Here is a 23,236-nt window from a genome sequence, read left to right on the forward strand (position 1 = left end):
CCCCCTCCCCCCCCCCCCCAAAAAAAAAAAAGTCTTTTGATTTGAAAGGAGAATAGTACTTCAAGAGTACAGACCAGTCACTTGTTAATTCAAGTTCACTGATCGTCTTTAAGTCATTTCTTCCACTTCTGCTTTATATCTTTAGTCTTCTTAAATCTCTTCTGTTGCTTGGGTCCCCTTGCTGCTTCTAGTTTTCTTTTCTTCTCACTGGGAAACAGGAACAAAATATCTGTTTATAATACACTGGGAAGCCCATGCAGCCACAAAATTCTTGTAAGCAGAAAGGACCTATGTAGAAATGTTTGCTTCAAGGCCTCCCAGAGAAAGTGATTGAGAGAAAATATTTCCAATTTCTTGGGTCATTTAGAATGCTACAGAAAGCATGAATAAGAGTATGACCTAGATTTCCCAATGTCTTGAGATTCTTTAACCCAATTTGAATCCCATAAGAGATCCTGATTTTTAGCTACATTTTGTTGTTGCCTTTCAAGACTGTAAGTTATGTTTCCTAAAGGCAATTCATATAAGGCATCTGGAAGTTAGAGTAACTAGAAAAAATACTATCACTGACAGTTGTAAATTTAAGTACACAATCTTTTTCCTGCATTAGATTCTGACTACAGCAAACATGACAGGGCTCCAATCTTTACAAGCACTGATGAGACTCCCTCATTTCTGTAAGGCTTCTAGAAACTCTCAGTTTCCAGGGTTCATGAAAAGAACATGAATACACAAAAGGTGGAAAAGAGATGCAAAAAACATCACATAATTACTTCAGCTTTCAGACACCAAGGGAATGGGCAATAAACAAGCAGGCTAAGTCCCAACTATAAATCACCAAGGAAAAGGTGAGGAAACACTCCATGCTGGGCAAGGTAAAAGAAATAAGATGGATGAAAAGGAAGGAATTGCAGAAAGATACACTCAACATTTTGCAGACTTAAACTCAAATTTGAAAGAATTCTCCTTAATTGAATTAGCACTTTCTCCAATGGGAATATCATAGGCTTCCACCCAGTGCTAGCCCCCAAGGCAACAGGACAGTAACGCGGAATGAGTTTGCTCTTTAAAAGTTATCTGAGGGAGAAATAGCACCAATTTGTGTGGCCAGGATCAAGACTTAACCATCTCAATAGGAAGAGTTGCTATAAGCAATTGATTATTATGCAAACAGGACTATAATCTAGAGCAACACATAAGGCACAGAAGTGCTCTCCATTAGAGGAATGCTCACACCCTGATTTCTCCAGGAAAACTGGGAATCTCTCAAGGACATTACATTCATTTTATCTGAATTAGCTCTTCAGCTTCACCCTTTTGGGGAAAAAAATGCAGTAAAGCTAGCAAGACGAGAGACCACTGTAGAGTATTTCAACTTCCCTAACCTTTTCACACTGACGATAGAAGCGTTCTGTCCTGCTTTACTCAGCACCTCATTCCATTCTTCATCATCACCCCGGATAATATATCTAAGTGAAAAGGTAAAGGAAAATTCAAGTAAAATTGCCAGTTCAAAGCAGGAAAAAAAGTGATTATTTTGTCATATACTTAGTACACTTCAAACAAAGCTACTGCATTAGCACCCAACAAAACCAGTATTTGGAAATACATACAAAACTAGACTGGCAAAGAGATACAACAGCTTGTCACTACTTTGTCAGCAGACTCAAATCTGAACTAGGTCGATAGCAACCAACTACTGTCTTCGTACAAAGCTGGTCAATGGCAGATGAAGCGCTCTCAGGAGCCACTATTGTAAACATCACAAAACTATTCTATGAAGGACTCTCATCAGAAAAGCAGAATGCTTAACAGCATATATCTTTTATGAATGCAAAAAATAACGCCATAAAGGTGTTAGTTTCCATAGCAGTGGTGTATACTACTCCTCTGTCCACTAGATTTCTTAAAACATAAGCTTTCAAACATTACAGTTATAAAACTGACAAACACAATCAGAACTATATTCACTATATAGATTTTTTTTTTTAAAGGTTGATTGCTTTCTTGTTTTCTTTTTTTTCCCTTCCCCCCCAGAGGAGAAGGATGATTGTGGTAGTAAACGAAGAAGCTGCAAAAAGCAATGGCTTTTAACAGAAAGGTGAATTAGCAGCTGCTCTTAGCCAGCAGTAAGTTTGAATGGTAGTTTTTCTGGATCCATCCAGGAAAAACTGAAGACCTGCAGGTTTCTTTTGGAAAGAGAAACTAAAACAGCAATTGCTGTTCAACTAAACTCATGTGCTGTGCTGTGCTTCTTGTCATTATGTTCGAGTACCTTGAAAATAACACAAATTTAACTAGGGAAAGCAGTCATGTAGCAAAACTAAGTGGTTGTTCTCTATCTTAAGTTCTACACTATATAGGGGTGGCTAGCTGGGGTGGGGGGGCTGGCTGCTTGGGGATAGGCTGGGCATTGGTCAGTGGGTGGTGAGCAATTGCATTGTGCATCACTTGTTTCATACACGTTATTAGTAGTACTGTTATCATTATTAAGACAGGAAAATAATAACAACAATAATAAACTGTCTTTATCTCAACTCATAGGCTTCACTTTCCCATTTCTCTCTCTCATCCCAGAGAGGGAGAGGGAAGGGTGAGCAAACAGCTGTGTGGTGCTTAGCTGCTGGCTGGGTTAAACCACAACACCCTCTTTCCCTATAGAGAAGAACCAGAATCTGTTTCTGGATGAAGAAAAGGAGCATGGTCCAAAATGACAAACAGGTATGTCATACTATCAAATCTAGTAATTAGAATTAAAATTCTCTAAAAGTTCTGGTTATCTTGTTTTCCTAGTGTGACTGACTTACAAGTCACTTCAAATCACATCCATTTTTGTCCTACCCTCAAATGAGTGGACCAAAGATTCCTTTTCTGAGATCTAACAGATGAGAGAGGAAAGGGAGATGATCAGAGTGGCATGTGTAATTCCCATTGGCCCAGAAAGAGAGACATCTGCTGACATTTCAAGGAAGTTGCTGGTTTGGCAATTCAGTATCCTACAAACTGTCCAGCTCTACAGCAGCTAAAAGCATCTGTGCACACTGCAGTTAGTAAAGGAAGCTCTCGTTTGTTCTTTTGTGTTGGTTTGGGGGGATTTTGTGTGTGTGGTTTTTTTTTTTCTTATTAAGGAAGAGAATACTAATATTAACCAGGTACTATTTTTTACTTGAGTTGAAGACAATTGAATGCAGAAAAGCTGGACAGCAGACAACCTGTGTATCCTGGTTTGAGGAAACTAATGACCATTCCTAGAAGCACAATAAACTGGCAAATTATAAACAGTCCAAAGCTAGGCAGTTTTTTTTCATTACTCCAAATTATACAACTATAGAAGTTACATGTGTAACATACATACCATACACAGCTAGGATCAAGACTGCCCTATAGATACATAGTAAGAGTTCTTGCCCCAGTAAGACTAATTTACCATTTAAATAAAAGACAAAGGAAAACAGAAGTAAAAGTGTTCAAGACTATGCCAGAGGTACTGAGAATGGACTTTGGCATTTCTACATCTCCTGTGTGCAGTACTGCAATGATGAACGAGCACTAACTTTAATAATTCAGTTCTACAGTTCCACAGACAGATCTCACTGTTGATCAGGTGTGGTCTGTTAATTCACTACCTTTTGCTTTTTGTTCAAAATACATCAGGGGCAAAATGTATTGATGTATTTTTGTTCAAAATACATCAAGGGACATCAGTAACCTCATGCTTGGCAAAAAGTAAAAGTCATGCCTATGACACATTTTTCAGGAAAATAGGTAATGTATTGAGTTAAACAGGTGAATGACACTGAACAGCTAAGTTCTGTTACTGAATTTAACTACTACTGGAAAGAATGTTGTAAGTATGAAACAAAGGAACTGCTAACAGAGGTGATCAAGACGATTACTGGCTATCAGGCACATAATATCTAAAGTTTCCATTAGAGTAGCAGCATATGCTTATCCCACATGGCTACCATTGAAGATACACACTGTTATTTCTCACTTATTGATGGTGTCAGATCATCATATTGTGACTACAGCCTTTTGCACAAGACTCAGCAAGATGTATTAGCGCTGGTGACCCAGCGTTCAAATAGATACCAGAGGAAAATCGGATTTGAGACTCATACAGATGAATTCTTACTGTGTAAGGTCCATTTCTTTTAGCTTCTCCACTTCTTGCTTGTGTTTTTCTTGGAATTCCTTTGCGGCTTCTTCCTACAAAAAGGACAGCACAACAGCTGCGTTAAGTTCTGAGTGCAACATAATCATGTAATACAAACAAAACTTGTTTCCCCACTAAAGAGAAAAAACAAATACCAGGTGATCCTACAAAGCTTTTATCTTTTCTCTAACTGCATTTTTATGTAATTGATACACATATAGCTGTGTATCTTTGTGGGTTCTGTGAAAATCCGTATGGCAGATTAACAAAGCATGACTAAGAATGTAATGGCAAAAGCTGGTTTTATAACTACCACATAGTGTCAGAGGTGACACAGAACTCTAATCCAAGAAAATTTACATTACAAGGCTTCTACACTCAAGGGAGTTCCATGAAGAGTGCTTATGTATGTATTAAGAAGAAAGTTCATAATTACCAAATCATCATTTAAAGATTTAATTGTTGGCTCCATTACAATATCCTTTGTTGCTACCATCTGTTCCTCCACAGCCTTTTCCTGGACAGTGTTGAACAACTGAAAATGAAATAAGCCAACACATGTAAGACTCAGTATTTCTTCTACAATAGTGCTTAAAAAAATAAGTAAGAAATGCTCATTGTCCCCATGAAACTCTTGTAACCTTGCAAATATTTTTAGACAGTTTATTTCTGATGCATACATTCCATCATACTGAACTTAAAAGCTCAAAGCTTCTTCCTGAAGGCAGAATTACACATACCTTTCATTAAAAGTATAAAAATAAAAACAGCACACAAGGTCACTTGCATAAACGGAGAGAACTCAGTTAGCAACATTCTATATCAATACACTGATTTGATGAACGTTTGTAGCTAAAAGCTGCATATTTATTTTCTTGTATATAACTATCTTCAAGATAATTAGATGAGTGTTATGCAGAGCATAGCATCTCTCCAATGAACATATTGTGCCACACCACAGAACCTTTGCTAACATATTCTGTTTCTTGAGAACTAGAGGCACTAGGCTGCACAAGCAGCTGGCAACTTTTACGTCTGTCTTTCTCCTTACTAACTCATCACACTGCTCACTTTACTGCAGACACCAGGGGAAAAAATAGATCCAAAACTTTCCAGTAATTTCATTGGACTTAGGTCTACCTCTAAATGACATCAGAGAAGTTTTTTGTTTGGTTGATTTAAAAAAAAAAAAAAAAAAAAAAAAAAACAAAGGCTGAGATGCTACCAATGCAGCGAACCATCATAAACAAATGTTTCAAGTTCAGCTGGCATCGCTGGCTGTATGTTCAGCATTTTGGTTTGGGACATTTCAACATTTAGAAACGTAACATAAGCACTCTTATTTGGGAAAACACAATATAAATCAATGCCATAAATACCTGCTTTTTCCACTAGGGTTTTCCCTTCTTACAAACTAAGTTTACAGTCATTTTTTGTGGACATGTTAAAGATACATAATTCCAATTCAGCTTTCTACTAGCACCAGGCTCAGTACTGGAATTACACTTTGGTCTGATACAACCAAGACAAAGCTTATCATGATTCAATTACCTGGACTACTTTGCGGATGATTCTGTTGAAGAGGCCCATCAACTGACTGCTGGGCAGTTCTACCTCCTTTTCCAGTTGGTCCAGAGATTTATGCTGTAGACCAATCCCTAAAAGAAGGGCCTGAGGAAATGACTTATTTCAGTTAGAGAGGTTTTTAGAGCAAACACTTATATAAATAGTATCCTCTATGTCCCTAACATTTTACCAAGTCCTTGCTCTACTCAGCTAATACAAGGCTCCTCTGGTACGAGCTCAAGCTTTGCTCAGATGCACTGAACACCCCTAAGTTATTCTGCAGTCAGCCGGCAGCATTCCATACTTAGTACAAATGAATACCTCTCTCCTGAGGTACAGCTCAAGAACCAAAGGATTTTGAGGTGCTTTTAAGCCATAGTTCACACAATGTTATGAACACATGGAGTACTTCACAGAACAGCAAACACCAAAGTTAGAACACAAGCAGGAGAAATCATGAAGAGGACCACAGAAGAATAAATCATCTGAAGCAAAGGTTTCTTTTTAAAGATGACAAGAAATGGGAAACTAGTCCAAAATTAGGAGACAGTAGAGAAGTACAAAAAGAGATGAAGCACGGCTTGCTCTCACAGTGATACATACCGACTGTGCAGCTGAGAGAGAGGTATCACCCAACTGGTTGAGAAAAAACATCCTGGCAATGGTAGGTACCATATCCATGATGAGATGATAATCCACCATGTTGCGAGAATACATCTCTAATCTCTTCAAGTCATATGGGATGAAAACAGATTCTAATTCAGCACGGCTGATGGCTGAATGATAAAGAGACATCACTGTCAAGACTGTTCTTCACAGCTCTCCAGGATCTCATTATTTAACAAACTCCTTTTTCACATCATTGACTGAAAGCGAACTGCTATCCCTCAAGATCACTTTCCAACACACTTCAAAATTCAACTCACTAGGTGTAACACTGCTATTAGGACTGGCTTGGTTATGCCAAGTCTTTTCAGACAGAAATATAACCATATGAAGAACATTGCAACTGTCAAAACAGACCAGCTTATCAACTCAAACATGCCAGAGAGTCTAAAAACAGTGAGGGCTGAGAATCAGTTTGCTCAGACTTTGAATGTATTACACTGGTTTTGCTGATAAAAAACTTTCTTTGTAGCAGCAACCAAACCTCTTTCACCAAGGCAGATACTAAAAACCCACAAAATGCAGATTACCAAATTCTCTCAAAAGGACTACCCTCTGTTAGGCTTACTGAGAAAATATCAATTTGCTTTTAAACAGGACTTTTAAGCCATGAGGGACTGTGAGAGTTGCCTTATCTGGCCCTTTTCGTTATACTACCTGTGTGTTCACCCTAGCAAGTGCTGCACTAAGCCCAAAGAACACACAATTAACTAAAGCTTCTCTCTTAGAAAGACATCTAATTTGAATTTCCAAATTTCTGATGACAACATTCTCCCTAAGATCCTAAATTAGCTGCTTTGTCTATTGACCTTTGATTCTCAACGCTTCCCTTCTAACTCCATACTGGATTTAGTAGACTTCGTTATTCATTCACTGGATTTTGTTTTGTCATGCCTTTAGCTGCTACAGTCAGGAGCCCTCTAATTTTGGAGTATTGAACTCTCTGACTGAAATAAAAAAAGCACAGAAAAAAAATCACCACCACCCCAAACCACTACCTGTTTTTAGCTGGCAGAAAATGTCCTGTTAATTTTTACTCAAAAATACAAGCATTTTTTTGGGATGATGGAAACAAAACACCAAGAACAATTCATGGCACCTCACAAAAGGCATCACACTATGCATGTGCTTGAGAACTCTGATAAACCTACACAAAGACTTTAAATTGAATTCTAAATAAATATGTGAGCCAGGGTACTCACGGGGTTGTGACTGCTGTTTGATATTTTTGTTCTGTAGAATATTCAATGCCAACGAAGGAGAGAATGTGCTGAACTGGTAGGAAAGCAGAGAAAGGAACCGTCTCCTAAAATCTATAGGACAAGATGAGAAACCAAATGACTCCTGTGGACCTCTAGAATAAATATTCCAGAATATTTTTCTAGAATTAGCTCAGTTACCTTTCCAGAAGGCTGTAAGCCAAGGCTCCTGTTCAGAGTCCTCTTCATTCAGCATCTTCAGCATGATGCATGAATGCTCACCAGTCAGGTCATTCTAATAACGAAGATACATTTCCCATCACCTCCATGAACTGTGTATACTCTATGCTAAACTGAAGAAGGCAAGGGTCTTCTAAATGAACAACTCATATATCAACTGCTACTGATCACCACCACCAAATATTAAGCTGATTAACTTCTATAAGTTGGTAAACCCCAGTGCTGACAGCTTTTGGCTTCTTGAGATAACCACTATTCACCTGTGTTGCAAATCACAGTTATAGCTCAAGAGCCAGAAAAACAAAAGGAAAGTGGGATGACAAGGGACAAATTGTTCTCTCCAACAGTACTGTAACAGCTAGTGCTTTTTTGGTAAACACATAGGGAAAGCAATGGCAGACAGTTCAAGGGCCAATTGCATATTTTACCAATAACACAATAACAACACTGAACAGCTGCACCTTTGTTAAAATTTAAGTGAAAACTACTTAGAAGACCATATTCACAACCCTAAAATTTGAAACTCTTAGTTAACAATTAGACCAAAGAACAAAAATGAATACAAAACAAACCCCAAATGTAGTCTCAGAAAACTTTTTTGCCCAAATCACATCTCACAGAAGCTAATGGAAAGATGCCCAGTGATTTCAATAGGGCTGAATTTCATTCAGAAACAGTATGCTACTTACTGGTGTCTGCCTTAGATAAACTGGCACAAATCCAGCACGTTTCCAAAACCTAGGGAAAAGGGTAAGAGAAAGTACACTGAGAATGACAGAGCTGTTGATTTTGTAGTAATACTTGTGGTTAAATAAAACCTATCTACTCTATAGGAACAACTGTTGAAAGGTAGGCACTGCCGCAGTAGCTAATAAAATTTAACACTGACAGAAAGTTTCGAGAGCAATCAAACTGACTGAGATTCTAACTTTGAGGAGTGAAAAAATGATGACTGTGGCAACAGAAAATTAATGAACTTTCAAAGACTAACAGATAAGACACAATAACTCTTGAATTCAGCATGGTTCCAGGAACTCCTTTAAAAAAAACACAAACTGGTTTTGATCACAAATACCACAGACTCCTAAAGAATACCCTGGGGAAGGTCTGAAGGATTTACAGTTTACTTCAGACTTCAATGAATGCTGACTTTCCCTGGCAAATTGCAGGTTTCACACAATCACTGATGGACCAGAGAGAATTCCAATCTGACCTGCAAAATCCTACTAACATCTCTTTCCATCCTTCTCCATCTTTCATCTTAGTTGTGAACTGATACTACAGTTCATTTTGCCAAGGAAAAGGAGGACTAGTAATAAAAAGACCTGCTGAGACAAAACATATGGCATCCCAGAGGAAAGAAGCCAAGCCCCCCAGCAACTGTCACTGACAACCCACCTCCACAGGCCATGGGATGACTACACATCAGCTGTGCAGGATTATGCAGATTTATCAGGAAGCCCTATATGTGCATCCCAGCCTCTCCTTACCCCACTATTCTTCCTTATTTGACTGTTAGGTTTGGTGGGACAGATAATTTTAAAAACATGGTAGTGTTTTTTTTAAAAACATGGTAGTGACCCCTCTGATGGGGTCAGTCACAAACTGGCCTCCTTGGGTCTTACTTCTGTTGGACTCAATCTCATCTTTTCTGAGATGGTCCCCTGAAAACAAGGATAGGCTAGCAAGGGAGCAAAGTTTTAGGTGATAAATGACTGCTTTGCTGTTAGGCTAGCAACAGAAACAATTCTGCATTATTTTGAAACTGTCTCCCAAACTTACCACACTAAGAAAGTCTGAAAAACCTAGGTATTTTACAGATTCTCATAATCTTTAAAAACAGTTACCATTTATTATAAAATTTTAAGTTCTAATATAAAACTATAATTTGAAATGGAGAGAAAAAAAAATAAAAAATGATTTTTTGCTGCAGTAATTCACTTCTTCCTTGATGAGTTGCTACTGACAAGTGTTTACATCAGGCAGGAAAAAAACAACTAACTTTGAAGCTAGTAGCAGTTCAAGTTTCTACAGATCACAAGAAGGAATATCTAACTTCTTCCTACTTATTAGAGTTTGTTCTTCTCTAGCCTTGAAAAACTGATCAGTTAAGCTAGTTAACTTTTCAGAAGGGTCACAGAGACAATCAAGAAGGGAACAGGTTTTCCCTCAGAAGGAGTTTGAGGAAAATTTACCCTGAAGGATACATTAAGTGCTTAGGTTCAGCTCTACTGCACAAGACAAGGTCTTGCAGGAGAAGAGGGCTTGGAGCTGCCCAGATTTAGAAACCAAGTGAAGCATGCAAAGAGGAGAAAGTCTATGGGGTAAAATATCTGCATATATACCTACGTATGATTTACAAATTACAGATATTCTATTATTGTATAGTTATATTTTTGCACTGGGTGTAAACAGAACAATGTCTTACTTGAGTAGTCTTGGTGTTAGGCCGTACGATACCCCTAGATAGTCTAGGCTCTCAGCTTGTCTCTCGCTTAGTTTGAGAAGTAAAGGTGGCAAGTCCTTCCGAGGCATCACAACCTCTTCCAATAAACTAACAGACTGAAAGAGAAAGTGGAAGTAGGTTAGTAGCATTCCTCATGGCAATCTGCAAATTAAATCTCATATTTTGTACAAAGAAAAAATACAAATATTTCACCCTTACACAGAGAAATCAATACTGAGATTTACAGTGAGAAGGCAGACAGCTTAGTACAACAGGAAATACAAGAAATGTACTGAGTTCCATACCTCACTGCTTACAGTTGCAATTTCTTTTGGCTTCTGAATTGTTTTTTCTTCCAAACAAGGGAATTGGCCTTCATAGTACATCTGCAGTAAATTCAAAGCTCTGCTGCCATAGCCCATCTGTGAATTATGAACAATGCACTATAAGCAAAAAGATGTATCTATTTTTTAAAGCAGGACAACACATTTTCCCCTTAAAAATCCATTAACAATCATCAGTTTAGAAATTACTCAGCCACTGCAAAAATATATTTTGTTTACTACACAGGAACTCCATGGGGAAGAGAACTATAGACCCTGCTGGGTGACCAAAAGCACAACAAGAGCTCAGTCAGTAGCTCAGGACAGTACAATAGTTCTCATTGCTAATCTCTGGCACTATGAAGATACCATACACTAGTGTGAACATTTGGTAATCTCACAGTAAGTGTCACTGGATCTTGATTGCTCTGCCTGTACAGCCATTCTTGTGGTACCACTGCTGACTACTTACAATAGATTTCAAAATACTTTACCCCCTGATAATCCGGATGAACTGCAATACGAACAACACGTCCACCAGAGAGGCCGCCAAAGTCTGGGTCTTGGAACTGCGTAAAAGACAAGAGTCAATTTAAAGTACACAGAAGGGTGCCCTGGAAATAAGCAGTAGTGCTGAAAGACATCTTGGGTGTGAGTACACAGCCGAATTATTCACCTGTTCTGAAACGGTCCAGGGAATAAGATCACCAGAAGCTTTCTTTCCTCTAGAAAGGCTGTTCATGATAAACTGGCGAGAAATCTCTCCTTCCATGCATACCTGACAGAAAAGGCAGAAGACGGTGAATGGAGACAAAGTGCCTTATCCCACAGTCATTCTGCTACAGCATAACCAAAATTTATACTCAGTTGCTGAGACCACTATGCAGTTTTGACACGTCACCTGACCCCTATTTTGCAACGTGATAAATAAATGTGTATATGCCAATATAGAGACACAAAATAAGCAGAATGAACCAGTGAATCAACTCTCCTTAGCAGGAAGGTGAAATGAGAGGAGAAAGCCATTTATTGAACCAGTAATTCAGCTCCTCAGAAGGCTTCTCGACACAAACATATTTTAGAGATTGGAAGGTCTATATGAAGGGATTAGCTTCACAATATACTTATAGAGTAATTAGTTTTAACACAAGAAAGTGAAAAAAAAAGCCCTAAAACACTGCTGTGGCACATAAAAACACAGCCTGAAGGTACCATCTACTCCTAGACAGTACACTGCTGTCTCAGTGTATCACTGCTTCATTACTGAACAGTTCACTTCATAGATGTATGATGCTCTCTCACCTGAACAACAGCGAGTACTTCTGGTAATGAGTTCTGGGTAGGTGGAACAGGAGGCAAAAGGCAAAAAAGATGATGGGCAGGTGCATCAGATAGCATCTGGAGGTCATTGGGAGAGTTCTGGAGGGTAAATACACATCAGAAAGCTCAAGTATTATTCCACAAGAAGAGCTTCAAAGTCCTGTGTAGTGTTAGTAGCTGACTTCTAAACATTCCTCCATTTTTCTCAATTCAGGGCTACTAAGGGACTTAGAACTACTACAATACTTATGGATGAAGCTCCTCACAGGACAGCTCATGGCTGTTGTACCACCAGTCAACATCTATTTTGTTCAAGTGAAATCTCTTGCTCTCCTATGTGTAGAACTGAAATTTCTATTTTTATATAGCTACTTATCTCTTAGACTGCCAGATCTAAATTTTTTTTTGAAGTGTCAGACTTTTAGTACTCATTACTTCACCATTTAATGACTTCACCAGCCAAACTTACTAGTCACCCATGGTCTTGAAACTCTGAGATGAATTATTACTTTTATCAATAGTACAATGATGCTACTCTTTTGGTTAATTTGAGGCTACTGAAATATTGTAAAGAGGAGAACAGTAGAGGGTTCATCACTGATACCATTCCCAACAAACTTGCAGGCTCATCTAGAATTTAGTATCCGGGATTTCCCAAGACAAAAATATTCTAGATATCTGTAAATCCAGTGTACTCAGCTAAGGCTAAGGTAGAAATCTTCTCAGGAGAATACAGATCTGTATACAACAAAAAACACCTGAAGCTGTCCAGAAAATCTTAATTAGGCCAATTCAATTAGACTGCCCTCAACAAGCAGTGCTCCCTCCACAAAACTCCAAGCTGGACTTTTGACAGAAGTAGCATGAGCTTTACCTTGTAGTGTGAAGCCACATAGAGGGCCATCAGTCTCTGTAGAAAAACTTCTGATGCTCTGTGGTAACAAAAAAGTGTGTCTCTATTTACATAATATCTAAACACAGGGTTAAGGAAACAACTTCCCTGGGAGCTCCTTGTTGGTTTAGGAGTGTTATTTTCCATACAGCCTTAGGCTACATGCTGGCTAAAGCTCTTATAGTTTACAGCTCTATCTACAAGTCAGAATGACTGCGTAGTGCTCATAACTTTCACACTTCATCCGTAAACCAAGATTTCCTTGCATTCAATCCATCCTTATGATTGTCTCTGCAATAAAATGCATTGGTGATGCCCTGGTAACACAAGCCACCAGTCTTACAGGCAGTGGTAAGAGCTCAGCTCCAGAAGTGTGTTCTTAATAAACTTTAGTCAGAAGATCACACACTGTGGTAATCATGTTATAGCCTGAGAAGCCACTATTAATCAGTTTGAAAGAGCATCCTTCACATGAAAGCAATATATTTTATCAGAATACATCATTTGAGCAAGGATACAGGTCACAAGTCTCAGGCAGCGGGCAGCCAGAGATAATTCTGGTGATGTTGAGACAGTCCAGACATAGCAGATCATTTAGCCACTTTTCAACAGGGTCACCAGGGGCGTATCTGATTGACTCATGGAGGGAGACTTCGTGCAATGTACGAGCTGCAAACAGATTTCAGAGAAGAATCTCTACTACTGGAAGTTACAGCTAGCAAAGAATCCAATAGGATCAGTGTCCTATGTATGGTTCCCAAGAGATTAGAAACACACCAAATCTAAACAGAAGAGAAGACACTTGAGAAGTAACTGCTCTAACTGGAACCTTCACAGCCTGTTTCTTCATATAACATCAGGAAGAAGGTACAGCAATCATTACTTGCATAGCTGTTATCCTCTAAATGCCTTTACATCTGAAAATCATGAGGAAAACTTACAAGAAGAGTTCCTTCATTTTCCCATACCACTACCTTCCTACAGCTGCAGAGTACCTGGACACATGGGATACTGACAGGGCTTGTCAGGCAGCAGCACCATGGATCAGGGTTGCACGCTACAGCCCAGAATACAATCAAGTACCTGAAGTGAGTTTAGCTGTAGCTGTAGATTTGTTCTCTGCTGTCATGGAGACTTGGGCTTGTGCACTCTGCTGCCGGAGCTGCTGAATAAGCTTCAGAGACAGTGATCGACCAGTACCCTCATACCTGAAAAGCAGAAGACAAAAGTCTGAAGCAAATAACCAAAAGGCAATCCTGAGCCATGGGGAAGCTCCAACACAGAACTATGCTGCCATCCAGAGCTGTGTGCCACTCTGAGGCCTATAACGGCCCCAGGCATCTCTGAGAATTGCTAATTGCTGCCTCTTGATGTTCTTGCACATGTAGGACAGAGCAGCCTCCTCTGTCACTTTCTTATGCTCACCATACTGGAAGTAAGATGGCACTCTTCCCTGTCTCCTAACAGGCTACAGAATGCTTATCTGCATGCTCCCTGCAGCAGAACAGAAGAGGTGTGTATGCTCAATGAACCTGCAGCGGAACCAAAAGGAAAGCACCAGTCGGTGCTTACTCTTGGTTATTCTGAAGAGCGGTTCCATGTGATCAGGTATCAGCATGACCTGATTACTATACTGTGCAGTAAAAAGAGAAGCTCTGTAGATAAGAAATAGTCCATGAGCACTCGCGCAACTGCTTTCTCAGGTAGACAGCTGATGCTCAAGCCTTACCCATTGATTGTAGAAGCCATGAAAACCAGGTAAGGGCCTAGCAGATTTTTCACCAGGGGGAGAGGAATGGCAGCAGCTTCATCAATCACAACAAGTTCAGCCTGACCCAGTTTCACAGAATCAGCAGGGTGTATGTACTGTAAGGAATGAGAGGATATACTGTCAACAACAGCTCTGGGATGTAGGGAAAGGCCAGAACTGGCAGAGATGGAGCCCTGAAAAGCTGTTTGTTTTCCATGTTCTTCATGAACAGAGAAGAGAACCCATGCCACAGGGTTCATGTTCTCTAACAAGGGCTGGGTAACACATACTGTTTTAAACATTTCCACAGACCCTTTTTTGGATAGATCACAAAAATATAGGAAAGCTAATCACTGGAAACATATGCTCTTCCTTCACTGTTTGTTTCACCTTCCTTTTGTTTCAAGAAGGAACACAATAACCATGGAGGCTTTGTAACCTACAAGTTATCCACAAAAAGAACTAAAATATTTTGTGAAACTCACATCAGAATGAGGGTCTGCCTTAAAGCAAAATCAATCAGTATAGTCGCACGTTGCATAAAACAAACACATTTTAAATGCGAACAACTACAACAATCAATAATGCCAACAATTATAAACAAAAAGCAGAAAAGCAAGTGTGCAAAAATGGAGAGTTACCTGAATGGTCTGTCTGTGCTCCTTGAACACGTTCACTCTGATAACAGCCTTGTTAAACTCAGGATTTAAAGACTGAATAATCTCATAGTCTAGATGTTCCTGAAAGAAAACATTATTAAACAGTATGAACGGGCCAAGATGTATGAAAAACATTGTTTACCATTATCATCAAAATAAGTTCGCTACATGTGTCCTGATGTTTCAGATTATAGTTAAAAATTCTTGCAACAAAATCTTTGGAAGCACCAGAACTGAGGAATTATTAACTCCTGTTAAAAACTATTTTCACACATAAAGAAACCGATTTTCCTGACTTAGAAACACAGAAGTATATATAAGTCTACTGTGAGACACTTTCACAGAGCATTATTGAACAAACTGGTAGGGGGAAAAGCTGGTGGCTAATATATCTAAGTAAGAGACGAGATGCAAAATCCCTCCTGAACAGGAACTCTGTGAAAGTATTGTAAAATGGTTTGCTCTCCTTACCTGATACTGCAGTGCATCAAAGCCTTTAAATATGAACTCAAAGAGAGTGTGAAGGTTATCAGGACTTGGAGATGTGACAAAGATGTTGGAGTAACTGCAAAAAAAAAAAAAAGAGTTTAACTCTTTTTTCTAAGAGATTTTTCATATACACAGAAAGGATATATATATATATTTAATATATGGCGTTGATTTTACCTAATTACCAAAACACAGCAGGTTCCTTTAGATACTTATTTCACTTTTGTATCAGTAATTGATTTTTAAAGACTGAGGAGTCCTGATTACTATAAAACAGAAAAACTTGAGTATCAGTTTATGTAGCAAATTTAAGATATAAGAACAACAAAAGGGAAGGATGTAGGACTAGAAATGATAAATATATTCAAATCTAGTCATAATTTTTTAAAAACTCATGAATGCAAATGGAACTTGGAGATGGGGGACATTACTCACCCAAAAGCTACTGCTCCAGCAATAGCCAGTCCCAAAGCAGCAGATTTACCACGTCCCCTGGCTGCTGTTAATGCCACAGTGCTCCTCAGAGTCTTCTCTGAAATGGCTTCAATAAATTTAAGAACTGCTTTTGCCTGATGATCAGAAAAATGGAGAGAACAAAAAGCAGCTGTGGTTAAACTCCTTTCGGCATTACTTAGACCTACCACTAATGCCAGGTGGTCTTTCCTTAGAACAGAAGGAGAAAAAGACAATATGGGAAAGCTGAACATTAAATCTCAGATGAATAATGTGAAAGAAGTAGTTATGTTGACCCACTGAGTTCTTGAAATTAGCAAGGTCAAAACACAGATCAACAATCAGTACAGCTCAATTTCTGAATGCTCAATTACTATTTTCATGCCACTGACCCCAGAATATATTTGTCAAGACAGGAAGACGTACACGCCTAGGGAGCTACCAGAGGAGCAGGATGAACATACCTGGGCCGTGAGAAGGCCTACTAAGAAAGGGTTTTAAAGCAGTGCACAGGCCTGGGAGCCTCCACACCAATCGACAACTTCTCAGTGGATACTCTGAAAGAAATTGCTATAAGGCCTTGATTTGCACTAGTCAGTGATTCTCAAATGACAGCAGGAACTGTCAGAGACAGGAATGAGGGCACAACAAAACATGATATAGATTACAAGGATTGTAGACTAAATGTGGACTTCTCCAGATCAGCTTTCTGTCTCTGTTCTAGTCCTTCCACTGTTCTCAACTTCATAAAGAAAATCACTGAAGCTGTCCTTGAGCCACCCTGTCCGACCAGTTTCAAGGAATCTTTCTCTTTAAGACAACCCCCATCGATGTTCATGTTCTCAGATTTGATTACTTGCAAAATGAGACAAACATCTGCACCCACACTGACTTGTCAAATGCATATAGTATATTCAGTTCAAGCACCACACCAACCTGATCCAGGGTTTTACAGCCATCCACCAAAACTCCTACAGGTTGTGTATCCTGCAAGCTCTCCTTCAGCTCTTTCAGCTCCAAGTCTTGTGGCCGGAGGCTATCTTCCTATAAACACAGTATTTAAAAGATTAGTAAAGACCACCTCAGCACAATTACACCTTTGTGATGTCTTGTGGTATCTTTTATCAGGCAGGGAAAGATATTTGAAAGAAAGACTTACCACAAGTTGAATATACTCCCTAAAGACAGATAAGTTTAAATGGCATTTAAGACAGGCATTTAACACTGATTTTAACGCATTTTCAAGAGAAATACACAAGGTGTATCCTGGCCTCCCCAAGTTTGGAAGAAAAACGTCAAGTATTTTTTTCAGTAGATGGTTACTGGATAATGGTAGTGCTAGGAAGAAGAGACCATGTACAAGTTGTAGCAACAGATCACTTTTCAAGCTAATGTCAGGATTTTCAAAGCCAATCAATGAACTTGGGCACAAAATAATTCTAAATAAAAATTGATTCTGAATTGCCCAATTGTCACTGATTACCAAAATCATCTGCCTACCCATCCAATAGATGAGCATTTGTGCTGCTGCCAATGTTCTTAGAAAGTTAAGAGGTTGTTTGTTTTTTACATCAGTGTTCAATTGTTTTTAATGTCTCTGACAGAATCAACAATGGTATTTCCTTGGACACGCAGATCAGTTCAAAAGCTCGAATATTTCTGTTTAAAATGCACGCCACTTTACTTTCAGCTACAACTGAAAGCGATGAGGGATGCATTTTAACAGTGCAAGCTGTATGTCTGGCTTGTATTCGGTGAATGCCTTCTTACATTTGACATGCATAACTCAGTCAGAAACTGAAGCAAGTACCACAGTTTTGAGGTACCAGGTGTCTCCTGAGCTTGTAAAGGGCTTTTCTCCTGAAGTGTTTTCCCACTCTCCAGCCGTTGAAATGTGTTTTTATTTGTCTCCTCCCAGCTGTCCATCAGTTTAAAATCTCTCTAAGCACTACTGAGACAGCAACCACAGCAGTTAAGCTCCACCTTACTATGCTAAACAGCAATGCAGCAAAATTAATAAACGCAGGCAAGTACAGAAAAAGGCTGAGAAAAAAAAAAAATGAGGAAAGAAAAGACAGCTTCCCATACTCCACTCACATGAGGTACATTTTTTGCAAATCATTCTTCATCTGCTCTGCAAGACCATTATTTGATATCAATGAGGGTGAAAAGAAAGCTTCCTCTTCTTTAAATCTTTAACACTGTTCAAATCACTTCAGTTTCTCCCAAGGAAAATTAGCTGACATAGTCTACTGACCTGTGACCGTGGTGGAATGGGTGTGATATTTGCAACATGACTGGAGATGGGCAAGATATTCAGCTGATCATCAATCACAATGCAGTTCTTGCATGAAGCCAGAGACAGAATGAACCTGAGCAGTCAAGCAAAGGCAAATCAGTAAAAGCAGTACCAACACTGTTGCATTTTCAGAGTTAATAAACCCTCTTTTCTAACCCCAAACATGGTATTTACAGCGACAGCTGCTTAGAGCTGAGCTAAGACAAGTTCACACAACTGCCTGTGCGCCTCTTATCACAGAATCAGGATGGCCTATGCAGAACAGACAGGATGCCTCCAATGAAGACCACTTATTTCAGACAATCTACTAAGACAGCTGGAAAATGACTCCCAGCATTTCAACGAGAGGCAGCTGTATAAAAGTATAAGACAAGCAATTGTCTTATGCTTTAAGCATGTAAGCATAGCATAGCACAGCAATTGTGACAAATGCAGACCGCCAAAGATGAGGTCAGTTTAGGCTGCTTATTCATCCTTCTAGTTTCTGACACCACATAACCGCCACCTGCATGCTACAGAACAAATTTTGCTTTTTTCCAATGGCTAGAGCTAGGTACAGCTCACTTAAGAGCTGCTTATTCGGTACAGCAAAAGGAGAGAAAACACCTTTTCTAAAAGAGAAAACACCTTTTCTAAACTACAGAGGAGACCCCACAGTGAGCAGTTTTCTCTTTCATAGTAATGTCATAGGTATCTGAATTTACGGTCATGTGGAGCATACGTTGCTACAGAGCATTTCAGGAACAGGACTCGGAATACTTTAAAAATTAAGGCCCCTTTGCACATGCCTTGTAACATCATGCCAAAATTTTGTATACAGTTTCTCCAACAACAACTTATATTGGGCACACAGCCTAGATGCTTCACACTCACAATAACACACCTTTCATTAAACCGTCCCACCACATCCTGGTGTGCCTCTGTTCTGTATCGGGAGTGTACATCCTGAAACAAAACGAGTAAGTCAGTCTGGAGAAGGAACGGTGGTAACAGTGACATGTACAAGATTGTTACTCATGGAACAATCCAATATCTTTTCCACTCTTGTGAACCATGCCCTCTCTCCCTGATTTTGTTTGCTGTGAGACATCCACTTTTTCCAAATACTGGTTTAAAATGTACCTTTCCCACCAATACTTTTCACAATGGTCTTACGTATTCTTCCAGACTTAAAAGTCAGTTCTGCCAGATATGGAATGCTTCAAACAACCTATGCATACTAAGACAAAAGTCCGTCGCTTTAATTCCCCTACTAGCACTGTTACTAAGAGAAATTGTTCCTGCTTTAGGGGTAAGTATACTCAGGGTGAACAGATATGTAAAAATATATAGCAACTGCAAAGCTGATCTTGCTTAGCATTGGGTCACAAAACACCAAAACATGTTTGTCACTTAACTTTGTTGCACGGACCAACAGTATAAATACTTTTTCAATTTACTGTGAAACAAAAGAACATAGTTACATTTGTTGGCAGAACATGGGTTGGCAGAACTGCCTGACCACAAGACTCCTTCAACGATGAACGAATGAAAGCTGGAAAAATGACAGAAGGAATACCACAGCCCATTAAGAAAGACAAAAATAAGCCCTTAAGTCACCAGCTGAACCTGCCTATGTAGAACAGACTCATTACATTGAACATACCATGGTCATTGTATAGAGCTGCTTTAGCGAGTTCATAGTCCTGAGGAGAATTACCACAATTCCACCGCCTTCTACTGTTTCAACGGTTCTAGCTAGCAGGTTTGGAGTCAAGGCTTCAAAATCCTAGGAAATTTAAAAAAAAAAAAAATCATAAAAAACTCAAAGTTGCCTAGAATTCACTAGTGCAACCAGCATCTACTGAAAGGAACAGAAAATCTGAAAACACAATTTCTCAAAGTTTGATTCAAACTTAACATTTGCATTAACCAATTTCCCATTAAAATTCTGCCAACAAGGCTATCTCACCCTTGCAAAACTCGTAAAAGATACAAATACATCATAATTTAAATAACAGGAGCAGCAAACAGAATTCCTGCAGCCCTTAAGCTGAAAGTAACTGGTAATAGTGCTATGTCAAAAGTTTAATTCCTTACCTGAAGTACACACATGCCAAAAGTGTTACCAAGGATCTTATGAGTTTCATTGTAATAGCAGTAGCGAATGTTTGTGGCTGCTATAAATAACTCAAAAGGATCATCATCTTTTATGTTCAAGGTTCCGCTTTTAATCTTCTTCTGTAGTTGTCTCATTCTCTTCTTCCGGTGGCTGGAAAACAAAATTATACAGATATTTTTCTGGGAAGAGGTTTGCGAAGACTGCTCAAAATCCTACTTCTAAGTCTATATGGAATTGAGAGCTCAGCCTCCAAGGATCTTGGATCATACATGCTGCATTCATGACATGTTCCCATGTGTCTTCAGCCCAAAGCGGTGGAAATCACACAAGAACAGCTGTTTTTCCAAGAAACCATTTGGTTGTAATCATGTAGTTTCATATAATACTTCCCTTCTGACTTTATGCCCAGACTGTAAGGATGCATGCAAATTTAAGAATTAAAATTTTAACCCCTTTTTCAAATTAAAGTAATTCCAATGCCCAATCTGTACTGACTCTTACATAGTACCTCATGTTGATGACAACCGTATTACTGAAGCCAAATTTTAATTCTGGAAAACTGAACTTCCTGTAGCTCCTTCAAGAATAGATCTTGTTTCTCCTGACAACCGAAGCCCTCAACCCCCACTGAGCAGACCAGCCACAGAGCTTTCGCTTCACACAGAGCACTTATGGCACTTACTGCAGCATGAGACAGGAGGAGCATCTTACCTGCTGAAGCCGAGCTCCTTTTTGTAACACCAGAGGACAGAGGGTCTGGCTTTTACAGTTGCTTTAGACAACATGTGGTGAAGTATAACAACCTGCCAAAGCACAGAAACACGGAGAGAATGAGGTTTAGTGCGGACTGCTACCAGGTACCTCCAGTCCAAGTTGTGCTGTGGTGACATCTGCAAGATGACTCACTGGGCAAGGCACGGTTTGAGCGAGAACTGCGACAGGGCACCACAAAACTGTATGGGTGGACAGAGGAAGATCATGCTAGGCAGGCAATGAAACGTCTCTGTACGTCATTAAAAAATAAAAATAAATCCAATTTGCCTCTCCTTGCTTTTATTTAACGTTCACAGGCTCCTCAGGCAGATGTTTAACAACCAATTCTCCTAAATCATTTCCAGCACTTTCGCGTTTCCGCAGCAGTCAGTAACCTAACTTACACCGCACCCTCACTCGCACCCCCGGTCTGCGTTATTCCCCGCGACTTGCAACGCCTGCCTTCCAGAACAACAAACGCGGGGATGCGAGCCCCGGACACGCGGCCCCGGCGGAGGGCTGCCGACGGGTTCCCGAACGCCGGCACGGAGCGGGGCTCACCTGGTCTTTGCCGCGGTCGCCGACCACCACGAAGAGGGCCCGCTGCCGCTCGGCCACGCCGTTCTCGATCAGCACCCGCAGGCGGTTGTCCACCTTGCGGCGCTGCATGGCGGCCCCTCACCGCCCCTCAGGCGGCCACCAACGGTCCCTCAGGCGGCCGCTAACGGTCGGCCAACGGCCGCTCCCCGGGTACCAACGGCCGCCGCACGCGCCGCACCACGTGGGAACCGCGCCGCCCAGGTCGCGCGCGCCGCAGCGCGGCAAAGGACCCCGGGCGCCGGGGCTGCCTCGGCCAGGGCCTGCGCGCGCCTCGGCCTCGCGCCTCAGGGCGGAGTGGCCCCGGCCTCAGGCCTCCAGCCCTCGCCCCTCCTTTGTCCGAAATCAAAACGCAACGACCGTGAAAAGGGCAAAGCTTGAGGACGCCGCGGTCTATTTTGTGCTGCTGAAGTGTGAAATCCCAATAAACCTAGAGTAGCTCGTAGCCTTGAAGCTCTGCTGTGCAGTAAAGCCGCAGCCGGTTCAGTTTTCCGCACAACATTGCAAGTTGCAACATGAAAGTTCAGTCTGACCTGGTTTCAATCCTTGTAAGATTGCAGAAACACTGTATTCCTTCTCAAATTGACAGCACAACTATCCCTAAGCTAACAGCTGGAACATCAACCCTCCATACCCCAAGCTGAGCGGGGCTCTGTGCGTGGATACATTTATTCTTAGCTTTTAGGACTGCCACAAAAAAAAAACAGGCTTGATTAACAAAGCACTTAATAATCAGGTAACACGATAGGAAAATGTGTTTAATAGCAGGGGTTGTATTTTGGGATAGCTTAAATTTTAAAGTATAACAAAGGTATGATAAAACTACTGAATTAAAAATAATCCAGGCTGTGAAACTCCTATTGAGGTGACCCCAGTCACTGAGACAAAACCACCAATGCAACATAAGTGGAACAAGTCCTTAACGTATAGGTATGAAATATTTGCTTAAAAGGACATAAAATGTTTAAATAATTTATTTTTCAAGTGTTTACATAAGCCATGGACCAATTTGTTTTAGATGGAGAGTTAAAGAACTGCAAAAACATATACAAGTATGTTTAAGGCCATCAGAAAATTTGAACCTGACAATTAACTAAAATGTAATTGTGAAAACTTGCTTTATGTGGTAGATGCATTACTAATGTTTATTCTAAAATCGAACAGCTTAAAAAATATATTTTTTCATTTAATACACGTGTAATGGATATTTAGTAAAATTTATCTCGATCCCCAAAAAAATCAGGTGTACTCTTGATCCATTATCAGGTATTCGAGCACATTTCATACAAAGGAGAAATAGGACACCATAGCTGGAACCGAACTAGTT

General features: G+C 40.0%; 1 protein-coding gene across 1 annotated transcript in view; it reads right to left on the reverse strand.

The window, feature by feature from the left end:
- NAT10 (N-acetyltransferase 10) overlaps positions 1–22,117 on the reverse strand; it is a 22,816-nt gene extending 699 nt beyond the window's left edge. The window contains exons 1-28 of the mRNA XM_035327448.1: positions 21,874–22,117; positions 21,271–21,362; positions 20,538–20,709; positions 20,104–20,226; positions 19,342–19,403; positions 18,417–18,531; positions 17,096–17,203; positions 16,142–16,275; positions 15,689–15,782; positions 15,200–15,298; positions 14,538–14,674; positions 13,892–14,016; positions 13,327–13,477; positions 12,791–12,887; positions 11,899–12,015; positions 11,273–11,374; positions 11,091–11,165; positions 10,579–10,695; positions 10,256–10,389; positions 8,517–8,565; positions 7,789–7,882; positions 7,591–7,701; positions 6,326–6,498; positions 5,708–5,827; positions 4,593–4,691; positions 4,136–4,209; positions 1,386–1,469; positions 9–207 (exon numbers count right to left, since the gene is read on the reverse strand). Coding sequence (XP_035183339.1) covers positions 114–207; positions 1,386–1,469; positions 4,136–4,209; positions 4,593–4,691; positions 5,708–5,827; positions 6,326–6,498; positions 7,591–7,701; positions 7,789–7,882; positions 8,517–8,565; positions 10,256–10,389; positions 10,579–10,695; positions 11,091–11,165; positions 11,273–11,374; positions 11,899–12,015; positions 12,791–12,887; positions 13,327–13,477; positions 13,892–14,016; positions 14,538–14,674; positions 15,200–15,298; positions 15,689–15,782; positions 16,142–16,275; positions 17,096–17,203; positions 18,417–18,531; positions 19,342–19,403; positions 20,104–20,226; positions 20,538–20,709; positions 21,271–21,362; positions 21,874–21,981 — 3,060 coding nt within the window. The 5' untranslated portion in view covers positions 21,982–22,117 and the 3' untranslated portion in view covers positions 9–113. The remainder of the gene's footprint in view (positions 1–8; positions 208–1,385; positions 1,470–4,135; positions 4,210–4,592; positions 4,692–5,707; positions 5,828–6,325; positions 6,499–7,590; positions 7,702–7,788; positions 7,883–8,516; positions 8,566–10,255; positions 10,390–10,578; positions 10,696–11,090; positions 11,166–11,272; positions 11,375–11,898; positions 12,016–12,790; positions 12,888–13,326; positions 13,478–13,891; positions 14,017–14,537; positions 14,675–15,199; positions 15,299–15,688; positions 15,783–16,141; positions 16,276–17,095; positions 17,204–18,416; positions 18,532–19,341; positions 19,404–20,103; positions 20,227–20,537; positions 20,710–21,270; positions 21,363–21,873) is intronic.
- Between the last annotated feature and the right edge of the window lie 1,119 nt (positions 22,118–23,236).

Source organism: Oxyura jamaicensis, chromosome 5 (assembly GCF_011077185.1).
Source record: "Oxyura jamaicensis isolate SHBP4307 breed ruddy duck chromosome 5, BPBGC_Ojam_1.0, whole genome shotgun sequence".
NCBI lineage: Eukaryota > Metazoa > Chordata > Aves > Anseriformes > Anatidae > Oxyura > Oxyura jamaicensis.